The following is a 25,994-nucleotide window of genomic DNA, read 5'->3' as shown; positions in this document are numbered from 1 at the left end:
AAAAATCACACAGTTCCTTCATGATTATGGGAGAGGACAACTGTACAAATACACGGGTTAACGGAATATTTGATTAGGGATTTGAAACACATAATCTCATTCAGCACATAATCACCATGATTGAGGAATCACAGACTCTCCCTAAATTGATGACTTCACAAGGAAGCTAGCTCAACAATATTTATTGATTTTCATAAGGCTCAGTTCCAGGAATAATCATAAGCAGGTCCAGGTTCCCTTAGCCGCCAGCAATCCAGCTATATATGTGCTGTCTGCAAGGATACACTTTAGGTTCAAAGACCAAATAGGGTGAAAGTAAAAGGATGAAAGAGGATATATATCCAAGCAGTAACCAAAAGAGAGTGGGAGCGGCTATACCACTCTAGTGGTTGTTACCACAATATCAAACAAAACAACTTTAAGATAGAAACTGTTACTAGAGACAAAGGACTTTTTGTCATCATAAAACAGTCAATCCCTCAAGAAGATATAAAACTCCTAAACATATTTGCTTCTAATAACAGAGCCCTAAAATACAAAAAGCAGAAACTGACAGGAGAGATAATAATAGTTGGAGATTTCAATACCCCACTTTCAACCAGACAGAAGATCAACCGAAGATAGGAGCCTTGAACAATACTATCAATCAACTACACCAAGAACACGTTTATAAAGCACACCACTCAACCACAGCAGACTGGCATTCTTTTCAGAAGTACACGGAACATTCTCCTGGACGGATCATGTATTGGGCAAAAATCCCCTCCCCGAAGTACTTTGGGCCATGTATGTTTCGGAATTTAGAACTGTCCAGATTCTTAAAATGTGATATGGTACATTTTCAACATAAATGGAACATCCCACATCCTCAGCAAGGTCTAGGCCAACATCGTATTAACTAACCATAATATGTCTATGGCAAAACACGTGAATATTGGCCTTAACTGGTAGCAAGTTAAGGCCAAGTCGATTCAGATATTCTGTTATCAAATAAATTACAAAAAAAAAAAAAAGAAATTAAAGCACCTATTGCTTCAACTTTCAAACATCTTTCAAATGGATCCACTTTCCCTCATCTCTGCTGCCATCATGACGTACTGTCAGGTCCTTCCCATCTACTCGCCTAGGAATCTAGCAGCATTCCTGCCCCAGCCCATCCTCTCTCCAATCCAATCTCCACAAAGCAATCAAAGACATCTATTATTACTGCTAGATTATTCCTCTGCCTGAGACTTTCCAATGTCTTCTCCTTGCTCTTAGAATGAAATATGAATTTCTCACGAGAGCCTGCATGGTGAGGTGCACCTCTGCTTCCCCAACGGCATCACTTGCTCCTCCTCAGTCATGGTCCTCTTTTCATTCCCTCAGAGAACACACCGAGCTCTTTCCTACTCTCTTGAATCTTTGCTTTAGCTGCTTTCCCCTTCAGCACGCTCTTCAAAAAGTTTTTCAAAGGTGGGATTATCATCAACCTTTAGGTCTAAGCTCAGATGTCACCTCCTCAGAAAGACTTTCTCGACCCCTTCTACTACACCTGGATAGACTTAGACATCCCCATAATCTTTTTTCTAATAAAATGTATTTTGGAGTATTTTTAGGCTTACGTTAAAGTTACAAAGGTAGCATAGAGAGTTCTTACATACCCTGCACTCAGTTTCCCTCATTGTTAGCATCTTACATTGCTATGATACATTTGTCACAACGAAGACACTAACATTGGTGTGTTACTATTAACTGACAAGCTCCTCACTTTCCTAGGATTGCACTAGTTCTTCTCCAGTGTCCTTTTTTTTCTGTTCTAGCCACCCATCCAGGATACCACAACATTACATTTAGTCATGATATTTCTTTAGCTCCCTCTGGTCTGTGACAGTTTCTCAGACTTTCCTTGTTTTTCCTTCACAGTGTGGAAGAGCCTTGGTCAGGTATTTGAGAAGAAGACCATAGAGGTTAAGTAGTCTCATCTCATTGTAACAGATGTTATGTTATGAATATGACTTACCATGGAAAATGTTAAACTTGATTACCTGGCTAATTTGTAGTATTTGTCAGGCTTTTCTACTGGAAGGCCACTCCCCTGCCTCCTTCCACCTTGTCACCTATTCTTGGGAAACAAGTCACTAAGTACATCCCACACCCAGGAGAGTGGAACTCCTGGAGCACAACTCTGTTGTATGATATGAAAAAAAAAAAAAAAAATATATATATATATATATATATATATATATATATATTTGGAATTCTTCAGTTAAGGAGATTTGTCTCTTCTCCCTCACTCATTCAATCATGTTTTACATCTATGCACTCGTGCATGTTAATGTTACAGTTTGAGTTATAATCCAATATTACATTATTTATGTCATTGCTTCAAAGTGTTCCAGATTTAGCCTTTTCAGGTTGGCTTTTAAGTTGCCTCGTTATGCCTCCACCCTTTTGTTCTGAGCACTTCTTTACTTTCTGGTACAAGATACTCCAGCCTTATCTTGGGTAAGAACAGCATTTTGTATGTGACTGGTTCCCTTTATTGGAAAATGGTATTAGAAACCAAGATCTGCTGCCAGGTGAGTTTACTATCACTGGAGTGTCACTACCATTAGGCCCTCTCACCAGACAGAGCTGGGAAATGGATGTGTGCGTACTAACCCATGCCTAAGCACATATCTTTTTTTTTAATTTTTTTTTATTTTTATTTATTCATGATAGTCACAGAGAGAGAGAGAGAGGCAGAGACATAGGCAGAGGGAAAAGCAGGCTCCATGCACCGGGAGCCCAATGTGGGACTCGATCCCGGGTCTCCAGGATCGCACCCTGGGCCAAAGGCAGGCGCCAAACCGCTGCACCACCCAGGGATCCCCCCTAAGTGCATATCTATTAATATTTGTACCTATCTTAAGCAAAACATGAATTTATACTAATGTCTCCAACTCTAATCCAGTACCACATGGCTCATTCTAGCATGTCCTGTTTTAACCACAGGAGAAGTTTATTTCCAGGAGAAGTATTAACATGATCTCTAATTACCTAGTTTTCAAATTCTATATGCTTACTTGTTTACAGTCTGTCCCTCACCATCAAGGGTTTAGAATAAGAAGCAGAGGTTTACCTAACTGTGTAGCTCTAGGGCCTAGAACAGTGCCTGCTACATAACAGTGGTCAATTTGTTGAATGAGTGAAAAAATGATCAACAGAAAAGTATTGATTGTGTAATTTTCAGTAGAAAATAACAAAGATGAAGTGTTTTTAGGCTAACCTCCGAAAATAATCTTTTAGGCCAAAAACAAGCACGTATTAATCCATCGCTGTGCCCTGTTGTATTAATAATCTCCATGTATTCATCACCACTTAGCAGTGGTTTTCCCTACAAGCAACTCAAGGAATGGTTGTTTTCCCTCTAAAGTTTGCTGTCGTAGAGCTTAATCAGGTCCAGAATGAAAGTAGCATATTTCTATCTCAAATTTCCTTTTCTGTAACAACAGTAGGGTGCAGACCAGAGAGAAGAGGCAGGCAGGAGGTAGGGAGATGAGTCACCCATTGTTACATGTTTCACCAAATTACTCAAACAGTTTTCAATATCCAAGAGTCTTTCCCTCCATAGTCTAAGAATCATATGTCTTCTTCCAAAGCTACCCAACAAATTCTGGCACGATTACTGATAATCTTGTTGGCTTAGCATTTTTTCACTTCTTTATACTACTTCTCAAATTGCTGAGAAGTCTTGTCTGGATCCGAAAATGAATTCAATAGAAACTATAGGAGTAGGACTGAGACTCCACCACGAAAGGTAAAGGAACACAGTTTCAGAAGGGATGAAAAAGGTGATTTTACGTTCAAGATTTTCTTTCAATTTCCAGATATGAGCTTGGGCATGCTTGGTCCTAGAGGAAACAATGTAAGGATCAATAATCTTTCCTCTCTAAAAGGACTGGAAAACCCCCCATCTACTTGTTCCCACTTAAAAAAAAATAAGGGGAAGATGTTGTCAAGAAAAGGAAGAAAAAGATGGAATGAGTATAAAATAAATATTTACTGAATACTGAATATATTCCTAGTAAATCTTACACTGTGTTCTATTTCACTATAAACTTTTAAAGTTATTTTTTCTTTAAACTAAAGAGAGATTCCTCTTACATACATATTTATGCAAAAAAATTGCAAATGTAACATAGAAAAAGTTAATACTGGGGAGGTAGCAGGGGGGAGAGGAAAAAGCAAAAGTATTTTCTATGGTTTCTGGAATATTCTCTCACAAGAATATAAGTAAGATTCCCTGATACTTGCAAGAAATGTTATCATTCCTAAAAATCTTTTTTTAACAGGCCGAACAAACCAAGGCGAGCCTGTATAAATATCTTGAAATAGTTCCTTGTTTATTTGAACTATAATGTAACTCAGAGTCATGACCCAAATGAGTGTCATGGCACAAGTGCAAGTCCATATATAACAAAGGAGTGCCTGAGGGTTCCTGTAATAAGAGCTAGATGCATAGGGGAGGCCCCCCTGCGCCCGAATTAAGCTTTGGCCACTTGCACATAATTAGCATACCAAAATGAGAAACAAAACCAAAAGGCACATTAAGAGAAGGACTACTAAGAGAAGGATAAGGATACACTGCCCAAGTGTTATCAAGGTGAACGGTCTTGAAGAGATAAAACCTAGAGAGAGAGAGAGAGAGCAGGTTTTTAGACAGGAGTTTCTGGAGCAAAGTATCCCTAAAAGGAAGGATGGAATAAGAAATGTCTCCTCAGTAGATTTTCTTATTGACGTTGCCTACAGAGAAATGCTTCCAGGTTTCTGTCCTGTCTTCCCACGTGACTGCTTCCTGCTGAGGTCGTCTACCCGTACTTACATGGGACTTTGCTCAGCTAAATCATGTAGAACAGCTGTTGAATTAGAAATTATGCTCACAGGGAAGATCCTGTCAAATATTCAAGGATACAGAAAGCACAAGCCACAGCGCAGTTTTTCCTGGAAACACCTCTGAGTCCAGCATCCATTGTAATTGTAGGTGACCATCTCCTGTGGGTCCACTCCCTACTGCCCTCAAGGGTCAGAAGCACACTCGCTTTGCCCTCAGTTACACCACATTCTCCTCTTACAAGGTCCAAAAATAGAAGGAAGTTGACTTTATCAGTCACATCACAGCAAAGCCACATGCCAAGCAGGAAACGAGCAAGGAAGAAATAGTCTGTTCTCTTGCTACATCTCCCTGTGCTGGAGTATTGTTATCACCAGTGGAAAAGCACTTTTGAAGTTATGTTACAACTGTACAATCTGTCAAAAAAAAAAAAACAAAACAAAAGAAAAAAAGACACCTTGTTTTCAATCTGGTGACAGATTCCACACCAAAAAAGCTATACCCAATAGACATTCTTACAGACATCCTATACCTATGATCATACAGCAAAATTTCCAACAAATTTTTTAAATTCTCTGAACAAACCCTAGATGAAATCCTTCAACCAGTGACAACCTCAAGAAAGCAAGTGTGTCACACATGGGTAATTTCACATTCACAGAGTCTTTTTTCATGACATTTGATTTTGTGAAAAGAGCAGACATGTCTCTCTGGAACCTTTTTTTTTTTTTTTAATTTTAGGTTTTTAAAAATAGATCCTTCTATTACCCTTAAGACTTTCTCCAGTGGTCTGAAGAACTGAACATATTTGCCCAAGCACACTGGAAACAGAATTATTACAAGAGCAATTTAAGAACAAGTTGGGAACTAACAGCCAGTAGATGGCTGATGTGTGAGCAATGAACGCAACTCATTTTCCTTAAGACATATTCTCACTGCACAAATATGAACATGACCCTCATGGTTCTGTTTGTCTTACAAGATGCTCACTTATTCATTCATTCATGCATTCATTCCACAAGTACTCACTGAATGACCACAGAGTGACCAAGAAAGAGACGTTTTCCCAAGCTGTGTCGAACTGTGCTACGGAATTTGTTCTAAAACTCTTCCCACTCACTGATAAGCTTGCCCTCCCAGAAGGTAAGCTTGGAAACCCCAATCAAACTAAATATCATCCTAAGACATTCAAAACGGGGTATTCTGAGCATACCTGTTGAGTTGCAGACAGCCTGGGAGGACTTGCTTTAGGAATGGATCACGAATACTCTAAAATGCATTCTACAACTTAAGGAGATAAGAAGGTGGCCTATTCCAGGGATGCAAGGGGCTAATTCTGGGATGTCTCTATCTTCTGCTTCTAACTTAACTAAAGCTGCTCCTGGGAATGGAGGATGTGAGTCTGATACAACCAAGAAACAGTTTGGAAGAAGTTCACAGCGTTTTGTTATGGAGCTATCGTACCACCAATTTCTAAATGAGATAGGTTTATGATGATTTCACTCAAAATTACAAAGAAACACATAAAATCTTGGAAAACTTCACCCATTTCATTTTCTAAGAGGTCAGAAGGCACCTAAGTCCATATCAATACTCAATTTGTTAATTTTTTTAAAAGATTTTATTTATTATTCTTGAGAGAGAGGGAGAGAGAGAGAGAGGCAGAGACACAGGCAGAGGGAGAAGCAGGCTCCATGCAGGGAGCCCGACGTGGGACTCAACCCCGGAACACCAGGATCAGGCCCTGGGCTGAAGGCAGCACTAAACAGCTGAGCCACCCGGGCTGCCCCTCAATTTGTTTAAATCAGGGGTTGGCAAGCTATTGCCAAATCCACGTTGGCCCAATCCAGCTCACCACCTCATTTTGTGTTGCCCACGAGTTTTAGATTTTAGACGGTTGGGGTTAAACGGGAGGAGACAGAAGGAGGATATAATTTCCTGACACGTTAAGGTTATACAAAATGCAAACTTCAGGGTCTACTAAGTGAAGACCAACTGGAACACAGACACACTCATTCCTTCATACAAGGTGTATGACTGCTTTCATGCTAGGACAGTAACTACAGTATTTTAGGCCCTCAAAGCCTAAAATATTTACTCTCTGGCCCTTGATAGAACAGATTTGCTTAAAAAAAAAAAAAAAAAAGAACAGATTTGCTGACCTCTAGTCTATATAACAAGATAAATGTCATCAAGCGAAGACATTCTGTAGCCACAGCAAGGTTCCTCTACACAACCACTACCAAATTTTCTTGCCACCGTAACTTGCTTTGACCAAAAAGTCTGCCCAGTCCTATCCCAGTGGGGGTCGAGTTTCTTTCTTCTACAGGCAACTGGGTGGAGTAAAGAAGAGAAAGGTATCAAAATGGAAATACACTTAAGAAAAGGTAGGGTTGTAGAAAAGCAGATGCATGTGGAAGACAGTCCTGGAGAGCATCACCCATCTGGGCAACACCATCCCCAATCCTCTTTCAATAAAAGGTAGAGGCCGACACCCTCACATGATGCCTAAATGGACCTCATCTCCTTTTACTATCATCTCAGAATAGTCTGGCCTTGAGACAAATTGTAAAATCCCTGTACATGTGGCCTATACAATAAATAAGATGGCTTATAAGTAGTACACAAGGTGTAATTTACATATTTTATTCAGCAGAGAACCATTAATCTGTTCTAGTGAGTAAAATGAAGATTCATGTGTTTTGAGAATTAGTAAGCAAATGAAACAAAAATAATTTCAAAGGCGAGCAAATTGCCTCATGATGTGTTCTTTGTTTATTTTGACATTTTAAATTACCTATAAAATATGCCAACATATGCATTTAAATATTCCATTTTAATGCTGTTTCTCAGTTGTTCAGGCATGGTAATGAAAAGCTTCTCCTCAGCTTACCATTTGCTAGCAAGCCTACAGAGAACGTCAGTAAGAGCAACAGTCAGGGAAAAGGAGGAGAGGGGCGGCTCACCACACCAGCCAGATTGTATGTATGCGGACATTTTTAAGCCATAAAAGGCAAATGCCTTGAAGTATCTCAAATGGCAGCATGCATTACAGATAAAGTTCATGCTCTGATGTTTTCTTATTACATTTTCAAAATCACAGTCGGTTTTCTATAACAACTTGCTGCCTTCTGGTGTATGGGCTATATCGTGAGAACACAGGACTTCTGAGGGTAGACCGCCCCTTTCACGACACAGCCTCACTCAGAGAAGATAGTGACTACGGGGTTCCTAGAGCAGCTAAGGTTCTATAAACACTTTACGAATGAGGTCCAGAACATTAGCCAAGAGGAACCCGCCTGGTGCCAACTTCCTCTCTAATCTGGAACTGTCACGATGAGCCCCAGGGTTTTAAGAATATGGATAAAAAGGAAAAACACTCTCAGGTCGTTCTTCCTCCTAGGAGACCTTCCAGTCATTCTTACTGCTATGAGAACACCTGTTGCCGACAACGCACTGTACGTGTTGAAAGGAAAAGCCATAAGGGGAAGGCTGATAAAAATGTTACAGGCCAGTAAAAACGTCCAGGGGCCTAATATTCGCAAAGATATACGGCCCGCTTGCAGCTCTCGATGCCATCCAAGGCAAGTTCTTGGGTGCTCTAAGTAAGGGAGGAAGAAGGAACGCTGATGGACGCCGCTATTCACTCTGACTGATGCTCTGCCAACTGTCTGAGCCTCTTTGGGATCACCCCCCAGGGATCTCTGGGGCTTCTCCAATCTTCTCCTACTCACACACACACATCCCACTCAGCAGGGGGATTTCCAAAGTGTAAACAAATGATGCTTCAGAAGCTGAACAGCACTGCTCTGTGTGTGGCCACCTGTGAGCTGAACAAACAAGTAATAAGCATCAGAGCCAACGTTAAATGGCACCTGCTATGTGCTGGGCCTTACCCCAACCACTTTGCATTTATTAGGCGTCTAGTCCCCAAAACAATGGATAAAATAGGTGCCATTAAGGTCTTTTGAAGATGAGTTAACTGAGGGACTCCTGGATGGCTCAGCAGGTAGAGCCTGCGACTCTTGATCTCAGAGTCATGAGTTCCAGCCCCATGTTGGGTTTCGAGATCACTTTTAAACACCGAGGCACAAAGAGTTAAGTGAGCTGTGCAAGGTAATACAGCAAGCACCTTCCAACTACAGTGTACTCTCCTATGCTGAGGCAGTGCAGCTCAGTCTTCCAGCACAAGTCTTAAGCTTCCCATACAACATGTCACCAAATAAATGATATCTCTTCAAACATCTATATTTCTCGAAAAAAAAGTACTGAAAGCATTCAAAATATAGCTTGGATATAGCTTAATTAGTCAATGTCACCAACATCTCCAGAAAAACTTGATTTTATGTATTCTTAGATTCTACTAACTTCATACCATACTATGAGATTCAAAACAGAACTAGCTTTTACTCTTGAAATATTATTAGTGCACCATCTTGAATATGTTAATCAATAAAATAGATCCTGCAAGTAGGTAGGAGGGTAAATGCATGTTAATTACTTGGAATGTCTTAATTAACTCCTGCTGCTAATGACACAGCAATTAAGGTTTAAATATGTTTAGAGGATACATCGGTTTTCTACTGGGTCACGTTGCTGAACATCACTGAAATCTGATGGAATGGGGTGTTTTAGACCCACATTCTCAAAGAACTCTAATCTCAATGAGAAAAACAAGTAAAACTAAAGTTTTGGACTCTTTGCAGCACGTTGCCCTCACACACACTCCTGCTTCCTGGTTAGCTGCTCCTTTCCCTCCTCTGTCCCCACATCCCCCTGAGCACCCGGAGGTACCTCAGGGTAGTAATCACTCCTGAAGGCGCTTGAGGCTACGCATCAAACACCACTGATGAAATCAACCTCCCATACTTTTTTTTTTTTTTTTTTTTGAAGCTTTCTTTATTTCTGAGCCCTGGGAGGGAAGTTATGGTGGCGTCTGTTGACCTACCTTACAAGTACTCAATGCAGAGACCAGGGTAGGCCGATGGAGCTATTTTTAGAAGCTATCTCCTATTGTGGATTAAAGATAGCCACTCTCTTTAAAAGAAGGACCGATTCCAAAGGTGAAATCTATTTTCCCTTCTCTTCAATGTGGGCTGGCCCTGTGATTTGCTTCAGTCGAGAGAATGCAGCATACATGACACTGTGCCACTTCCAAGATCGGGCCTTAAGAGAGCTGTATGTACTTGGAACTCAACCAAAATATTGTGAAAAATCTGAGTCACGTGGAAAGAGAACTGAGGCACCTCAACCACAGCCCCAGTTGAGCATCCAGCCAACAGCAGCAAGAGCAAGTCATGCGAGTGAGCCATCTTGGATGCTCCCATCTAGTCAAACCTCTGGATAACTACAGTTCCAGACGGACATCGTATACGGAGAAGAACCTTCCAGCTGACCTCAATTAACCCAGGCTCTGCAGAGATGGAAACCGATTGCTGTTTAAACTACTAAGGATTTGGAGCAGTTTGTTATACGACAATAAACAGTCAAAGCCTCTCTAGATCATCTTGGAGACCCAGGCTAAAACCAGCTCCTGACTGGCTCAGTGCTGCACAGGACGAGCCATGATAGGCCCAGAAATGGCTATGATGCAACTGAGAACAACTTTTTACTATGGGGCATGGACCTCGGAGCCAGACCGACTACATTTGAATCCTGGCTTTGCCTTTGACTGGATATATCCCTAGTAGAAGTTATGCAACTTTCCTGTGCCTACCTCAGTTTCCATTTGTGTAAAATAGTGATTATACTGTTCCCTACACCTCGTAGGTTTGTTATGAAGATTAACCATCAGTATCAGCATATGTAAAGCACTTAGAACAGTGCCTGGCACAGCTTAAGTGTTCAGCAAGTGTTCTCTATTAATATTATTATTTATTCTCTCTTCTGTTCTCCATCCAAGGAACCACCCACTCACAGCTATGGAGGGCTCTATACTTAGGGCAGAGGGATGGGGAAAGTGAACGGGAGTGCCAAAACGTACTTCCCTTTTGATCCTACACCAGGAAGAAATGGATTCCTGCCAGGTCATAAAAGCATCAATGTGATAAATGCTAAATCTGATCGGCCTCACAACAGCAAGGGAGAAAAACCAAAAATGAGAGTAAGCGTTCAGTTTGCAGGTCATCCATAACGGAAATGTCACGTAACTAATGAAACTTTATCTGAGAATAAATTGCTCCTGGGTAGAAGAATCCATACTCCAGGAACCTCCTAACTGATTTCCACCCATTAAGAGTACTGAGCGTCTTATGCACTTAGTCCTGGAAAGTTATTTTCTTGGGCATGATCTGAGCTATCATCATCACATTAATAGCAACTTTGTTTCCAATTATTATTTTGTACTTCACTCTCACAAACAGGTCACGTTACAGATCATGGCCGTATTTGCCTATGTCATAATAAAATTAATTCAGTGTATTAGCCACACTGGGTTAGTTTTGGGGTTTTGGTTGTTTTTTTTTTAATTTCTTTAGTTTTTTGGTCATATCATAAAACACATTTTAGGGAACTGCTCTTGTTAAAATGACATTGAACGGTTTGTTTTATGAATGAAGCAAAACATAGTAGAAATCAATTCATTTTGCTATAGAATTAGTAAACAATACTTTTTGCCCCAGCCCTTTGTTTCTTCTTTATTTTGAAATTATATCACGGACCTACTTCTGCTTACTTCAAAACTAATCACCTCACATGAGTTAATATATAGTTGCCATAAGTGTCTGAAATACTTGGTATTCCATTTGAGCTCTTGAATTATCTGGCTATAGTGCTTCTCATGCGGCTTTTCACTGGAGTCCCAAATCTTCCTTTTTCTCATCCCCCATGTTTCTAGTCATAGAATTATTGTAAATCCAATGATACTACTCTTATCATTTATCTGGACGTGGTTCTGTCTGCTTTCAAGACAACTGTGATAGATCCATAAATTGATACCCAAGTAGTTCAATCAATTAGAAGTCCTGGGAACATGTGCCAGGTTTGTGCCTATCTCCAGCATGATAGCATCATTCATCCACATTAGTTAGTCTTCTTTCCAAATTATTTATAAGCTTTTGGTCAACTTGGAAAAAAAATGCATATTTTCATTTCATGCCTGCTAATCATGCTTTAAATGATGACTATCAGAGATGCAAATTAATTGCAAGCCATATGAAGGATGCACAAATTAAAACCTATGAAATCTAAACTATTAATGCAATAGTAATTCAGCTTCCAGGCTCCTCTGAAATCACCAGGTTTCACCTATTTTTACATTACTCAATGCAAACTACATTTGTTAATTTAAACAAAAACAGGGAACACTAGATTTTATGACTTTCTTACCCTCCTAGCTTTTCAATCCCCTTCCTTCCCTTTCTTCCATCGTCTCCTTTGTCTCTGGTTTGAACCTACTCTTTTATGTCTGCTTAACTTCAGCCCCATGTCACTACCAGATCTTATCAATTATACACTATTCTGCTTTAATTTAATATGTCATTCTTAACACTTTGAATTTTATATCCCACCAGTCTCTTCAAAGAGCCTGAATCAGTTCCACTATGAAAAAAACCAAAGCTTATATTTTCGAGGGCATTCGTAAGGTTATGGGTATTGTGTTTTATACGACTATACATAAAAAGTTTAAGGATATACACAATTTCAGTGATTTTATTGAAACTGTTGGAAATACTTCTGCATCCACTATGTAGCAAAGGATGAAAGTAGCCAAAGCTTCTAAGCATGTCATCATATGAGAAAGAGCCTATTTCAGTGAAAAAAAGTTTTCAGATAAAGCTAATAGATTCAACTGAAGTTTCCAGACTAGTAAAGTCCTGCTTCACTTGCATGTATTTTCCATAAGTGGATCCCATTCTGGGCTTCAATGTTAAATCAAACAAAATATTATTATTAAAATAAATTGTGTGGCATTTCTAATTAATAAAATTAATGTAATTGAACTACAAGACGGTTTACCAACTTTGCCCTTTTAGAAACAAAATGGGTATAATTTCATCAAAAAGCAACAAACTAGTAAGGGAAACCATTTGAATAAAATGTTTCTAGAGTTTCTCAGATAAAAATATCACAGATTTCTCAAAGCACAACTCAACAAATCCTAAATCTTTGATTTGCATAAAATGTTTTTAAGGAGCATATGTAAATATCCTTGGTAATAACTAAACTCAAGTGCACACACATGTTTAGCAAAATCATTTCAGGAAAAAAAAAATGTCACAAATGTTTACCTGGCAAGGTTGTTTCATTTTAATGGCTATGACATGGTATCTGTAACAGCAGAGCTCGCAGGTCCAGGAACCTCTCTCACTGATCCACTTTAGCAGACACAGCTGATGCGTGTACCGAACTGACCCATCACATCGGCAGGGATTTAACAACTCCCCCTGGGAAGAAAAAAGCTCATGTGAATATTTATATCTGTGTCTCTATTAAACACACACACACACACACACACACACACTTGCTTTTGCTTTTAAAAGCCGTTTACCCAGAAGGATACAGCATCAAACTACCCTAAAAAATGAAATTAAATTTTTATACCTTTGATGGGAAGGAAACTAAAGTCTTAAAAGTATTTCAAAGATATTGCTTAGAGTCATGACATAAATGTTGTACCGACATACCAAATGTCTGCAAGATATAGCTCCCAATACCCTTGGGGGAAAGCTGTACTATTAAATCTCTTTAATAACTTTTAAGTGGATGGTCAGATGCATTTCCTCTGCAGTTATTCTTAATCATTGCTAAAGAAGAAATGCCTGGCATCCCAGAAAGTAGCTTCCAATAGCATTATGCTTTTATTTTCTTCTAAATGTAGCATCATAAATATTGACTTGGGGCACTATATTCCTGAAAGCCTGCATATTCTTACGCAATTTCCTTACTTTTAAAAATATTAAACCTCATGTTTCCTCAGACCACACACTTTGCGGGAGATAGGTTATGCTGTTGTCTCCAAGATTATTACTTCTTGTGCAAGTCTGCATGCACCTCTAAGGGGAGTTTTTAATTACTAACGGAATACAAAACGCATTATTTCTTGTGCAAGTTTGCATGCACCTCTAAGGGGAGTTTGCATGCACCTGTAAGGGGAGTTTTTAATTACTAACGGAATGCAAAACGCATTACTTCTCGTGCAAGTTTGCATGCACCTCCAAGGGGAGTTTTTGATGACTAACAAAATACAAAACGCATATAGTTAGCCAAACAGCCTTTCTTTCACAAGGTCAAAGTACATCCCTAGTCTTCTTGTAAAAAACGGTGACGAGCTCTTCGCGTCGGTGAGATTAGGTCAGCCCAGTGTGCAATGTGCAAAGAGCCTGCCCTTTTTGGTTCCGACATGACTCATGCTCAGTTTGCAGTCTAAGGCTACCTGCCTCGGGATGCATTTGGAGAGAAAAGGGATGTCGATCACTTTCCGTCCATAAAGCAAAGGCCACTTAGCAGCTGGCCAAGGAGATGCTTAGGGCAGTGCGGTTCAAGCACCTGAGGAATGCAGAGCTGCGAAACCAGGTGGGGGCGGGGGGGGGCGGGGAGGAAGGAGGGAAGGAAAGTGCGGCTCGGGGCGGGCGCTGTCCGCGGTGCTGAAGGCCGGGCCGCCCCGGGCCTTACCTGCTCGGCGCCCTGGAAGCAGATCTTGCAGATGGGCTGGTGGTGCTGGTGCGGGAGCCCCGCGCGCCGCTCGCCCCCGCCGCTGCTGCTGCTGCGGCTGCTGCACACCGAGCGCGTCTCGGGCGGCTCGCCCTCGGGCTCCGCGGGGAGTCCCCGGCCCGCCGCCCCCGCCCCCGCCCCCGCCCCCGCCCCGGGGTCCCCGGCCGCCGCCCCCTCCGGGCCCGCGGGCAGCTCGGGGGGCGCGGGCGGCGGCGGCAGGTGGCGGGCGGGCGCGGGGGCCGCGGCGGGCTCCCCGGGCTCCCCGGGCTCCCCGGGCGGGGCGGGGGCGGGGGCGGGGGCGGCCCGGGGTCCCCGCCGCCCGTCCTGCCGCCGAGGCCGCCCTCGGGGCTCATGCTGGGGCCGCCGCCGCCCTCTGCAGCCCCGCCGGCCGGCAGGCTCGGGCAGCAGCCGCAGGGCCCCGGGGGGCGGGAGGCCGGGGGGCTGCGGAGGGCGCCGGGGCCGGGGCGGGGCGGGATGCGGGGCGCGGGGGCGCGCGGGGACGCGGGGGGACGCGGGGGCCCGGCGGCGGCGGCACAGGCTGCTGCTCCTCGGAGCCGCCGGCTCGGCTCTGATGGAGGCGGCGCCCGATTCGGCTGCGCGTGAGAGCCGCGCCGCGGGGGGGCGGGGAGCAGGGGAGGGAGGAGAGGATGGAGGGAGGAGAGGATGGAGGGAGGGGGATGGAGGGAGGGGGGGATGGAGGGAGGGGAGGATGGAGGGAGGGAGGAGGATGGAGGGAGGATGGAGGAGGGGATGGAGGAGGGAGGGGGATGGAGGGAGGGGGAGGATGGAGGGAGGGGAGGATGGAGGGAGGGGGAGGATGGAGGAGGGGAGGAGGGAGGGATGGAGGGAGGGAGGAGAGGATGGAGGGAGGGGAGGATGGAGCCCGCCGCGGGGGGTACCCGGGGGGAGGGGGGAGCCGCGGGGGATGGAGGCGCCGCGGGGGTGGCAGGGGGAGGGGCGGGGGATGGAGACCGGAGCCGCGGGGAGGGGGACGGGGACGGGGACGGGGACCGGGACGGGGACGGGGACCGGGACGAGGACGGGGAGGGGGAGGCGGGGAGGAGCGCAGGGGGCGTCCCGGGGGAGGCGGCGGGCGCGGGCGCGGGCTGGGCGCCGAGACGCGGGGCGGGAACCCAGGGAGGGGAGGTCCCCGCCGCCTCCGCGGACCCGCCCGGGCGGCTCACGTCGGTCCCGTCTCCGAGGCGGAGGGCGCGGCGGCCGCGGGCGGGACCGTTAGGGCGGGGGCGGGGGCTGCGAGGGCTGCGGGGCTGCGGGGGCTGCGGGCGCGCGGGGCGGGGGCGCGGGCGGGGGCGCGGCGGGGAAGGGCGCGCGAGCCGGGGCGCCGCAGCCTCCTCCCCCTTCCCCTTCCCTTCCTCCTCCTCCTCCTCCTCCTCCTCCTCCTCCTCCCCCGCCGCCCCGGGGTCAAGGGCACCGTCCCCGACCCTCCCGAGCCCCGACTCCTCCTGCGCTCGTCGCCCCTCGGTGCTGCGGCCAGGACCCGGGGGCGCCGGCACCCTCGGACCGCCCCGGGCCGGGACCCCCGCGAGGCCCTTCCCCAGGGACCGACGAGCGCCCCGAGGCCGCGCCCCGCACCCTGCACCCCCCCGCACCCCTGCACCCCGCACCCCCCCCGCCTCCGGGCCCCCCGTGGGCAGGCAGCGTCCCCTCCAGGGAGCGGACCGAGCGGCACCTGCTGCGGCCTCCAAACCCGCCGGCGCCGCCCCCGTGCAGGGCGACGTGCCCCCAAGTCACTGCTGCTTCTCATTCTTCTAACAACGTCTTTGGCACAGTCGCTCTCCGGCGGCACTTAGGCTGCATTTCCCAGCTGAAGACCCAGGATCCGATGGGCAGCAACTCGTTCAAGGTCACCCGGCTGCCAGCAGACAACTTCTGGGCTCCCTGACTCCAGATTCTCCAGCTCAGACACCCAATGATTTTTTTTTCTCCCCCAGTCCTCTGTCGTGTCTCCTAAAACATGGTAGGTTTTATGGCACCGACTCCCATTAGTGGATGATCTGAAACGACTGAGATAAACTACGGGCTTAAATTAATTTGTCTGTTATACGTTTTGGCAGTAAAGAGTATATTTGGTTTAAAACACACACGCGCACACACACACACACACACACACACACAAAGAGCAGTCCTGCTTCTTTTGACATTAACTGGTTTGGCTGCAAAGCAGAGAAAAGAAGGTAGTAAAAAAGAGTTCAGAAAATGCTTTGTCACAAATGGTCCTGAATGAAATAGTTCCCAGGAATGTCCTCTAATGCTCAGTCTGCCTAAGACTAGCTTATTTTTGGTAGCAGAGCGGCAGCCAGCAAGCATATTTTTAAAATAATAATCCCTGAATGCCCTCGGAACTTATCACATTGAAGAAATGTGGTTGTGGATATGCTTTCATTTTCAGCCTGCACCTGTCAAAATGACATTGCCGTGTGTGTACACTGCCACGGTCTCAAGATAGTCCTAAGCCTTGATCCTAAGTTAATGAATTAAAAGCTGCCTATATTGTCTTTAAAAAGAATAAAACTAAATAATTCAATTTATAACAAGTAAATTTCTGCCAAGTATGATAAAGTCCATTATTATTTAAAGGACAGCATAAAAGCTGTGGGTTGTGTATAAACACTGTGGAAAGATTTAGGCAGCAGAGTAGCACGGATAAAGGAGGAAACAGCCAGAGTGCTTGATGAGTCCTCTCAATTGATTGTTTCTGAAAAAAATAATTCCAGTAAGAGAAAATTAACTTTCATTGAGACACTGAGTGGCCATGTAAGAGCATTATTTTTTGTAGGTTCTATGACCTCCAAAGCTGACCCTTCCCTGAAAAAGGGACATTTGTTACTGATCTTTCTTCACTTAACTGAGTGAATCTTTTTTTTTTTAATTTTTTTTTAGCTGAGTGAATCTTAAACGGATCAAGGAAAAACACCTTTGTAACTCTAAATGCATCCTTTCCTATAAAAATAGAGAAAACATCAGGGAGCACAGAAAGGATGAACCACTCTAGCTGCTGGCATCCGAGTGAAAGAGATGATAGAGACACAGACATCTGATAAACAACATCAGGGCACAGCAGCCACTGACAGGCATCCAGTAGCCAAAATGCATCTACCAACTGAAAAATGAATGAGAGGAGAGGCAGTTCTATCAATCCGAGCAAATACTGAAAGGCACATCCAACCAGCGTCAGCCTAGAGAAGAAAGATATAAATAACTTAACAAATGCTTGAAGAGTGTCCCTGTCTGTCTCCCTCCCCTCACATGCACGTGGAGTGAAATGGATCCTTCACCAAAACAGGTCTTTCATTATGAAGTTGCAAACCCTTTAGATACCGGGAGTTTCTTGAGCAGAGTCTAAAAATGAAGGATAGATAGGAGGGGCCCAGGCAAGCATGTCCCAAAAGTTACGTGGTGATATTAGCGGATATCTTTAAGAATTCTCCTTGAACTTCCCTTGTTACCCCATCCTGAACCTGTCCTATGGGGTCACTTCAGGGATTTTAGATAGAAAACAATTCAGGCTACACTAGGTCACGATGGGTTCCATGACCTTGAAGCTAGATAATGTGTGATGACTTTGAAATGCCCTTCCACAGAAGGGTTAGCGATTGGAGAGTTAGCCTGGAGAGCGCTTCAGAATTGCTTCTCAGTTCTTTTACATTAAACCCTTTGAGGTGTTCCAGAATTGTACACTTGGCACCTTGGGGTACACTCATTTGTTTTGTTTTGTTTTGTTTTGGGGGGGTGGGGGTTAGCTTTTCTCTCCTTTAAATTCCCTTTGTGTTTCTTACTTGTGCCATGAATCCTGACATTTAGTTTAAGACAGTCTTGCGTTTTCACAAAATTATTTAATGGAGACATTTTTCTCTTTCCCAAACTGATGAAGAATGCTCTTTGAGATGCCATATTTGTAAATATAAATTCATAGCAAATATTCATTATACATATTGAATAATTTAGTGATTAAAAGATGAATAAATATATGCAAGATGCATGGTGGTTACATATTTTTGAAAAATGTTTTAGAGAATATTTACTTGGCTGGGGCGCGCTAATTTGTCACCGTGGTCAATGAGTACAATACACAGAATTCTCAATTGCCTTCAAATACTTAAGAGAAAAGAACTCTATGTTATAGAGCAATTAGGTTATGTTGTCTGGGTGGGAGGGTGACTTTTAAAAGAGGATAGTGAAGTGCAATGTGTGTATTGTGAGTATCCAGTGCAGAGTGTAGCTTTGTTGTACATTAATACAAAAATAGCTTCAGTATCAGACAAAACGCTGTATGCAGACCAGTCCACAATTTATTTCTCCTATTCTCTCCTCTCCCTAGGACCTCACATTCACGTATCAAAGTGTCTCCTTGACTGCTCTCCTTAGACGCTGAAGAGCCATTTCAAACTAATCCAGTCCAAAAGCAAACAACATCCCAAACCTGCTCATTTCCCAAATCTTCATGCCAGTAAGCGAGTCATTCATTCGCCCAGTTACTTAAGTCAAAATCCTTGGAGTCATCCTTGACTTTTTCACATCATACATTCAGTGTATCAAGAAATTCTTTCAGATGTACTTTCAAAATACACTGCAAATCTCACTACTACTTTTCACCATCCCAATTTCACCACCATCCCAATTCAAACCACCATCACGGTGCTCCAGGAAGGTCAAAGTAGCCTCTCTTGGTTGCTCCTTACTCTTGACTCCATCCCCTGCAGCAGCTGCGGTGATCCAATTCAAATGTAGGCCTGATCACGCAGACCCCCGCCCAGGACCCACCAGTGGCTTCCCATCGTACTTTGTGCAACATCGAGAACCTCAGCGTGCCGGCCAAGTCTTCGGTCTCGCTAGCTTCTGGCTACATCTCTGAAGACGTGTCCATACCTACCCTCCTACCCCAGCCCCCCTCCCTGTCATTCATTCCTACTACACTGAGCTTACAAATTTACCACTTCCCAAGTACACTCCTTCTTCACTCCTCTCTTCAGTCAGTACAGCTCTCTCTCTCACTTCACTCAATGACCGCTCAGACGCACCTCATCCCAAGACCTTCCTTAGCCTTCCTATCAGAGATGGAATCCTCCGCTGCCATTTTAACTCTAACCCTTGCCTAGTTTTATTCTTTTTCATATTTCCATTCAGCATTATATGCAGGCATACCTTGGTGTACCGCATTCACTTCGCTGTGCTTCACAGATAGTGTGTTTTTTACAAATTGAAGGGCTGTGGAAACCTTGCATAGCACACGTCTGTTGGCACCATTTTTCCAATAGCAGTAGCATTTTTGTTACATTTCGGTAATTCTCACAATATTTTGAACTTTTTTTTTTATCACTACTGTGTTTGTTACGGTGATCAGTGATTACAACTCACTGAAAGCTCAGATGATAGTTAACATTTTTGAGCAATAAAGTAGTTTTTAATTAAGGTATGTACTTTTTTTTTAGACGTAATGCTATCGCATGCTTAATAGGCCACAGTATAGTGTGAGCATAGCTATTATATGCACTGGGAAACCAAAAAACTCACTGGGCTCACTGTATTATGACGTTTGCTTTATCATGGTGGTCCGGATCCAAACCCACGATATCTCTGAGATGTGCCTGCATTTACATATTGTGTGTATTTTGTTTGCTTCTTTTCTTATCTTATATCTTCTACCTAAACACTGGCTCCATTGGAGACTTCTGTTCACTGTTCTGTCCCCCATGCCTAAAACAGTGCCTGGTTCAGTAGTGTTCATAGAATGCTATTTATTGAACAAATAGATGAATAATTCAGTCAACCAAGCAGGTAATCACTAACCAGCCTCTGTCTTTAAGGCACTGTGCATCTGGTTAAACCATAGTTCCCAGGTGGAATTGCAATCTGTAGGACAATGAAGGATATCATGCACTATATATGTAGTATATTTTTTTCTATTGCTTAACCAAATTAACTAAAATTATGCTATTCTCTTAGCAATTTGTAGCTGTTTAGTCATTTTCTACCCTATAGAAGTGAAATCAAAGTCTTGATTGACCTTTGATGGTGAGCAGATTACATGACCCCAAAATATGTCATTTTGGTATGTACATTATTATGGGGTGAAGGTAGACGAGACCCAGCAGATTCAAGAAAAACTTTTCTCTCCCTTAACTACCTAAAGAATTTAGGTAAGGGGCACAGCCCAGAAAGAGAACTATCACCAGAGATAATTTTATCTAAAAGTTAGGTGGCAAGGCAAACATCTAATTACAAAACATCTACTCTTCATATTGTCCTGTCAATTGCCCTCATTCCTTCTGACTCCTCAGGCCCCTATCCCATTCCCTAACTCAGGATGGCCTGGTAGCCACACTGCTTCACTTGCCTTTGGGTATCCTGTTTTATGGGGTTCCCATACTTACATAATAACGTAAACAAAACAAAAACAAATTTATGGTTTTTTCCTATTAATCTGTCTCATCTTACTTTAACCAATAGACCAGCCAAAAGAACCTAGAAGGGTAGAAGAAAAAATATTGCCACCCTACACCTTGCTTTTGTATTCAATGAAGATGTCAGTAATTTGAAAATGCATGTCACTGGTCTTAAAGGAAAGTGAAGGGGTATGGATGGATGGGTCTCCACATTTGACCAATCTAACGGATCACCCATGATGGACCCTATATGATTTTACACAACACTGCATTCTAGCATTTCTCAATTCTACCCATAAGTTTGGTCCCATACTTTCCTTCAAGTCTTTCTATCTCTGTCACTTTCATCTCTCCATCATTCTCTGTTCCCACTGGCTATTCCACTCCTAAACTATTCCAAATCTACACTGACTGGCCAGTCATCCCTCTACCTTTCCTAGGTGCCTTGATCTTCATTTAACCTCCCTTCACCCGTCATCTCTCCCAGAACTTGGTATCTTCTCTGGACACTCATGGATATCTAAATTCTACATACAAAATCATCAAAGTAATGGAATAATTAATTTCCTAGTTTCTACCCAAAACACTTCCTATATCTTCTCCCAATACTCTGAAACCTTCAAAACAATAAAATATTAAAGGCATGTGTGATTTTTTTAAAGAATCATATTGCATTTTTAAAATTACAAAAAACCCCACACACATTATTTTCTGTCTTAGTCTCACTACCTTGAAACTTGGTAATGCAAAAGGGATTTTTACCAGATAAGTTGAAGGCAGAGAAATCTGTGGGATAATTATGTATACTGAATATCCTAAGGCTGACTGAGATCTGGAATGCAGTCAAATCAACATGACCCAGTAGGGTCACCCAAGCTTTAGAAGGACCTGAAATAAAGCCAGCCTTGATTCCCCTCAGCTGAAAATCATCTATTTTTATACCAAACTTGCATATTAAATTAGATAGATTTCTATGACCTTTTTCACATTATGCCTTGCATTGCGGTTAGGTATGTACACTTATCTGGATTTTTTTCACTCTTGCGCTAGATTGTAAGCTATTTGGAATTCAAATCTGTCTGTTTAAATGGAGTTTCTCTGAAGCATGTACTATGATGGCTGATATTAGTGGGAACACAATAAATGTGGATCAAATAAGCAAATTTTAACTGAAATCTCACTTCTGTTAAAAGTATTATTTACTTTTTCTAAAGTTTTTGATAGAGTTCCCTAAATAAAAGGTAGCTATGCTTCTGTGATGTTTGGATGGAGAGCAGAAAATTAGTTTGCTAGACAGACAAATTCTTCTAGACAGACTTTCATCAGAGTCCCTAAGGATCAATCTAAGATTAATAAGTATGGTGAGGGGCACCTGGCTGGCTCAGTTGGTAAAGCATGCAACTTTTGGTCTTGGGGTTATGAGACCGAGCCCCATATGGGGTGTACGGATTACTTAAAGATAAAATCTTTTTAAAAATTGAATTAAGTACAGCGAAACACTCCCGTTTCCTTTTCCTCCTCCCTTTTCCCTGCCCACTCTCCCTCAGGACACTTCTCTTACCACCTGGGCCACCACGTGGTCAGTTCAACACCAGTCTGAGAAGAGTGGAGCCATGAGGCCAGAATCATCAAGGATACTATCCTGGAGCTCGGCTTCAACTGGGTACTGACCTGAACCCTGGTTGCTCTGGCCATAAAAATCCTTGGGCCTCTGCCTCCATGAGGAGAACTGGTCTGCTCTTATTCCCTTTAGAGGGTCCTTGTTCAGAAAAGAGGAGGAGGCCCCTCCGTGCTTACACCAGATCATAAATCCCATGTCCCGCCTCCAACCCTACCATGACCTACCCCTTTTCCAGACTTTAAAAGTTTCCAAAAATGACCTGAGAGACTCAGCCTGGCCAATCACCAAAGGTAGACTTTGGCAGGAATGACATGGCTGGTATGGCCAAATTGCTACTTCTCGAGGGAAGAGAAATGTTTCCAGGGACATGACTTTTGACTGATACAAACAGATGCTAACCCTCCCCCCATCTTGGAATTTGACTTTTAGCCCATTGGATTTACAGTACTTGTCAGCTCCTACCTCCTGCCCAGCAGAACGCTCAAACTTAGCCCCTCCCGGCTAAACCGACAAGGTGACATTGCACTCCAAAAGATACTGAAATGCAAAACCTAGAGTAAGAAGGTTTCTTAAATGCAGGAAGTTGTGAATAGGTGGACTAGGTTAATACAGTTAAAAAATAATTTTTGATGCTATAAGCGTGAGCTCCATGTGCTGGCAGGGGGGTTAAGTGAGTGGGGGAATTGGAGGATCCCACAAATGATAGGCATTATCAAAAAGAGATTGAGTGCAAACCATAAAACACCATATTTTGTAAAATCAACAATTACCAAGTGACAATTTTTTGGGTAACAGACTTTGAGAGATGAATGGACCTGACTTCAAAAGAGCCATAGTCCAAGTAAAAAGACAGGCATATAGACATGAACATGTTGTGCAGATTAAGAGTTACAGGAGGAAGATTAAAATCACAATGGAACTACACATATAAACTATTCTGCAGGAGAAACATGATTATCGTAAGAAAAAGTTTCTCCGAGCGAGTCATTTGAACTGGGCTTTGCAGGCTAGATAGGAGTATGCCGGCTTTGCCTCCAGCTCAGCAACTCACAAAATCAAGAGGCGAGAGAAACTGCTGTGGGTATTAGACTCACGTATGAGGACTGCAGGGACGAGGAAGGGTGACTGAGGGTACAACTCAAGTTCATAAGAAATAAAGGCAGTGATAAGCAGGATAAAAGTGAACATGGTACATAGTGAAATAGTGGAAGAACAATGTCACTACAGAAGACGGTAGACCACTCAATTACTGAGAAGTCACTATTCCGTCCAATGCGACCTCGAACCACCTGAGAACCAGGAAATAAACAAATCGGCCCCCAGAAGACCATTGCAGCCCACCCCACGCGCTTTACTTTCCTATCAAGCGAAACCACTAGATCTGTTATATTTGATCTTAAATATAATCCTAATATCTCTGCTCGCCTTCCCTATCCACAGCAAATTACAAATAATGAATCTAGAAACGTAAGCAGAGTAGGAGTTTTGCAAAACAGCAGCTAATGTTCCAGGTCTCCTCCCAAAGAAGCAGAGCCAGTGATTTAAGAGTCTTAGCTGGGGTGGAGGGGGGGACCCTTGCTGGCTCAGTCGGAAGAGTATGTCACTCTTGATTTCGGGGTTGTGCGTTCCAGCCCCATGTTGGATGTAGAGATTACCAAAAAACAAATAATAAACTACTTTTAAAAATAAAGTATTATAAAAATAAATAAAAACCTTAGCAGTAAGAGTTCATTTAAGAGCAAACAACTCTATAGGCAGTTTACTAAGCCACTGGAAGTACGCTCGCCTTGTAGCTTTGCATAATCACTGGTGTTTACAATGAAGGGCATGGCACGAGTCTCCAAGAAAAGTTTACAGCCTGGGCAATCTGCAAAGAATGCTGAGGCAAGTGTTCAGAAGATTCCAATATTGTTGATGACAATTTAATTTAAAGATTATTGTCAAATTTTTTAAAACAATATTGTTGATAATTACGAATTTCCAATATTGTCCATCATTGTTAATTATTAATTACGGATTATTGTTTCCCAATTTTGTGTATTACAAACCTGTTAAATCGTTATTGTTAATTACAAATTTCTACCACTTAAAGTAACCAGATTTAAAAAGTTTTGTTTATTTTAGAGATAGTGGAGGGGTTGCAGAGGGAGAGGGAGAGAGAGTCTCAAGCCAACTCAGAGCTGGACACAGGGCTCGATCTCAAGACCCTGAGATCATGACCTGAGCCAAAAGCAAGGGTCAGATGCTTAACCAACCGCACCACCCAGGCGTCCCTAAAAACTTTCCTTACAGTCCTCTGGGCAGCCCTCTGAGACCCCCTCCCAGGTGGGGCAGGGATCACGCAGGTCCCTAGCGAGCCTGGGCCGCAGCCCTCTCCTCTTACTCTCTCTACTTGTCTCTCTCCACCAACAGATCAGAAGTTATTGAAGCCAGATCATTTATGTACATGTGAAATGTATGGTTTGCTCCCAGTCCTAAGTACAAATGCGTTGGTATTAATGGGTAGCCCAAAAAATTTATATAAAGAACAAAAGAAATGAAGTGATTTTTAGCACTTTTAAAGATCTATGTTAAAAATGAATGAACCTTTAACTACATGAACAATTCTCTTGCACTTAACCAACGATAACTAAGAGTGATGGATCGTTTACTGGGTCAGGAACCATTCCAAGCGCTGAGCACGTGTTAATTTATTTCATCTTCTCCACGGTGCTGTGGAGCAGGTGCGGTTATCCTCACTCTCCTGATGGGAGAGGAAAGCCGGAGAAGGTGAGTGGTGCCCGTTCAGGCAACTAGTCAGCGGCAGCAGACCATCCCCTGACCTACTCGCCTGATGCCTCCGGTGCTATCTAACTGATAGCAGACCAAAAAAGAAACTCCTGCTCCTAGAGGTGGCCTTCTCCTTAAAAAAAAAAAAAAAAAAGAATCCTTAGTTTTTAACCACTCTTCTGTGAGTTGGACATTTCTGGATTCCATATACACGTGAGACCGTACGGTATTTGTCTTCCTCTGGCTTATTGCACTTGGCGTCATATCCTCCAAGTCCATCCATGTTGCTCCAAGTGGCAGGATTTCTTTCTTTTTTTTAGGCTAAATGATATTCTACTGTGTATATAGAGCACATTTTCTCCATCCATGTATATATCTCAGCTATTGTAAATAATGCTGCAGCGAACATGGGAGTGTAGTGTCAAAAGGTAAGTGGAGGCATATTAAAAATGTTAAGTTTGAGCGAAAATCGATGCTACCCTGGTAGCACCCAATGCAGCAGATGGAAAGGAGCTCTGAGCAGCTCTGAGCAGCCGTACAAAACGAAAGCCTTGGCAGAAGAGAACGGGAGCAAGGAAGTTACACTGAGCAAAAAAGTGGGTTGGTTATTGCAAGGTCACTTTCCCTTCGGGCTGCCGGGGGTCCATGAGGCAGATGACTGGTGCTGGTCGGGAGACTCCTGACTGACAGGTTC

The 25,994-nt window shown here is 43.4% G+C and overlaps 1 protein-coding gene across 1 annotated transcript in view; it reads right to left on the bottom strand.

The window, feature by feature from the left end:
• The window catches only part of MARCHF11 (membrane associated ring-CH-type finger 11), a 106,737-nt gene extending 81,154 nt beyond the window's left edge, over positions 1-25,583 (bottom strand). The window contains exons 1-4 of the mRNA XM_035714868.2: positions 25,526-25,583; positions 24,295-24,398; positions 14,468-14,698; positions 13,084-13,239 (exon numbers count right to left, since the gene is read on the bottom strand). Coding sequence (XP_035570761.2) covers positions 13,084-13,239; positions 14,468-14,698; positions 24,295-24,398; positions 25,526-25,583 — 549 coding nt within the window. The remainder of the gene's footprint in view (positions 1-13,083; positions 13,240-14,467; positions 14,699-24,294; positions 24,399-25,525) is intronic.
• Between the last annotated feature and the right edge of the window lie 411 nt (positions 25,584-25,994).

Source organism: Canis lupus, chromosome 4, assembly GCF_003254725.2.
Source record: "Canis lupus dingo isolate Sandy chromosome 4, ASM325472v2, whole genome shotgun sequence".
NCBI lineage: Eukaryota > Metazoa > Chordata > Mammalia > Carnivora > Canidae > Canis > Canis lupus.
Note: the sequence above shows the minus strand (reverse complement) of the source record. Positions and strands in the feature narration are given on the sequence as shown.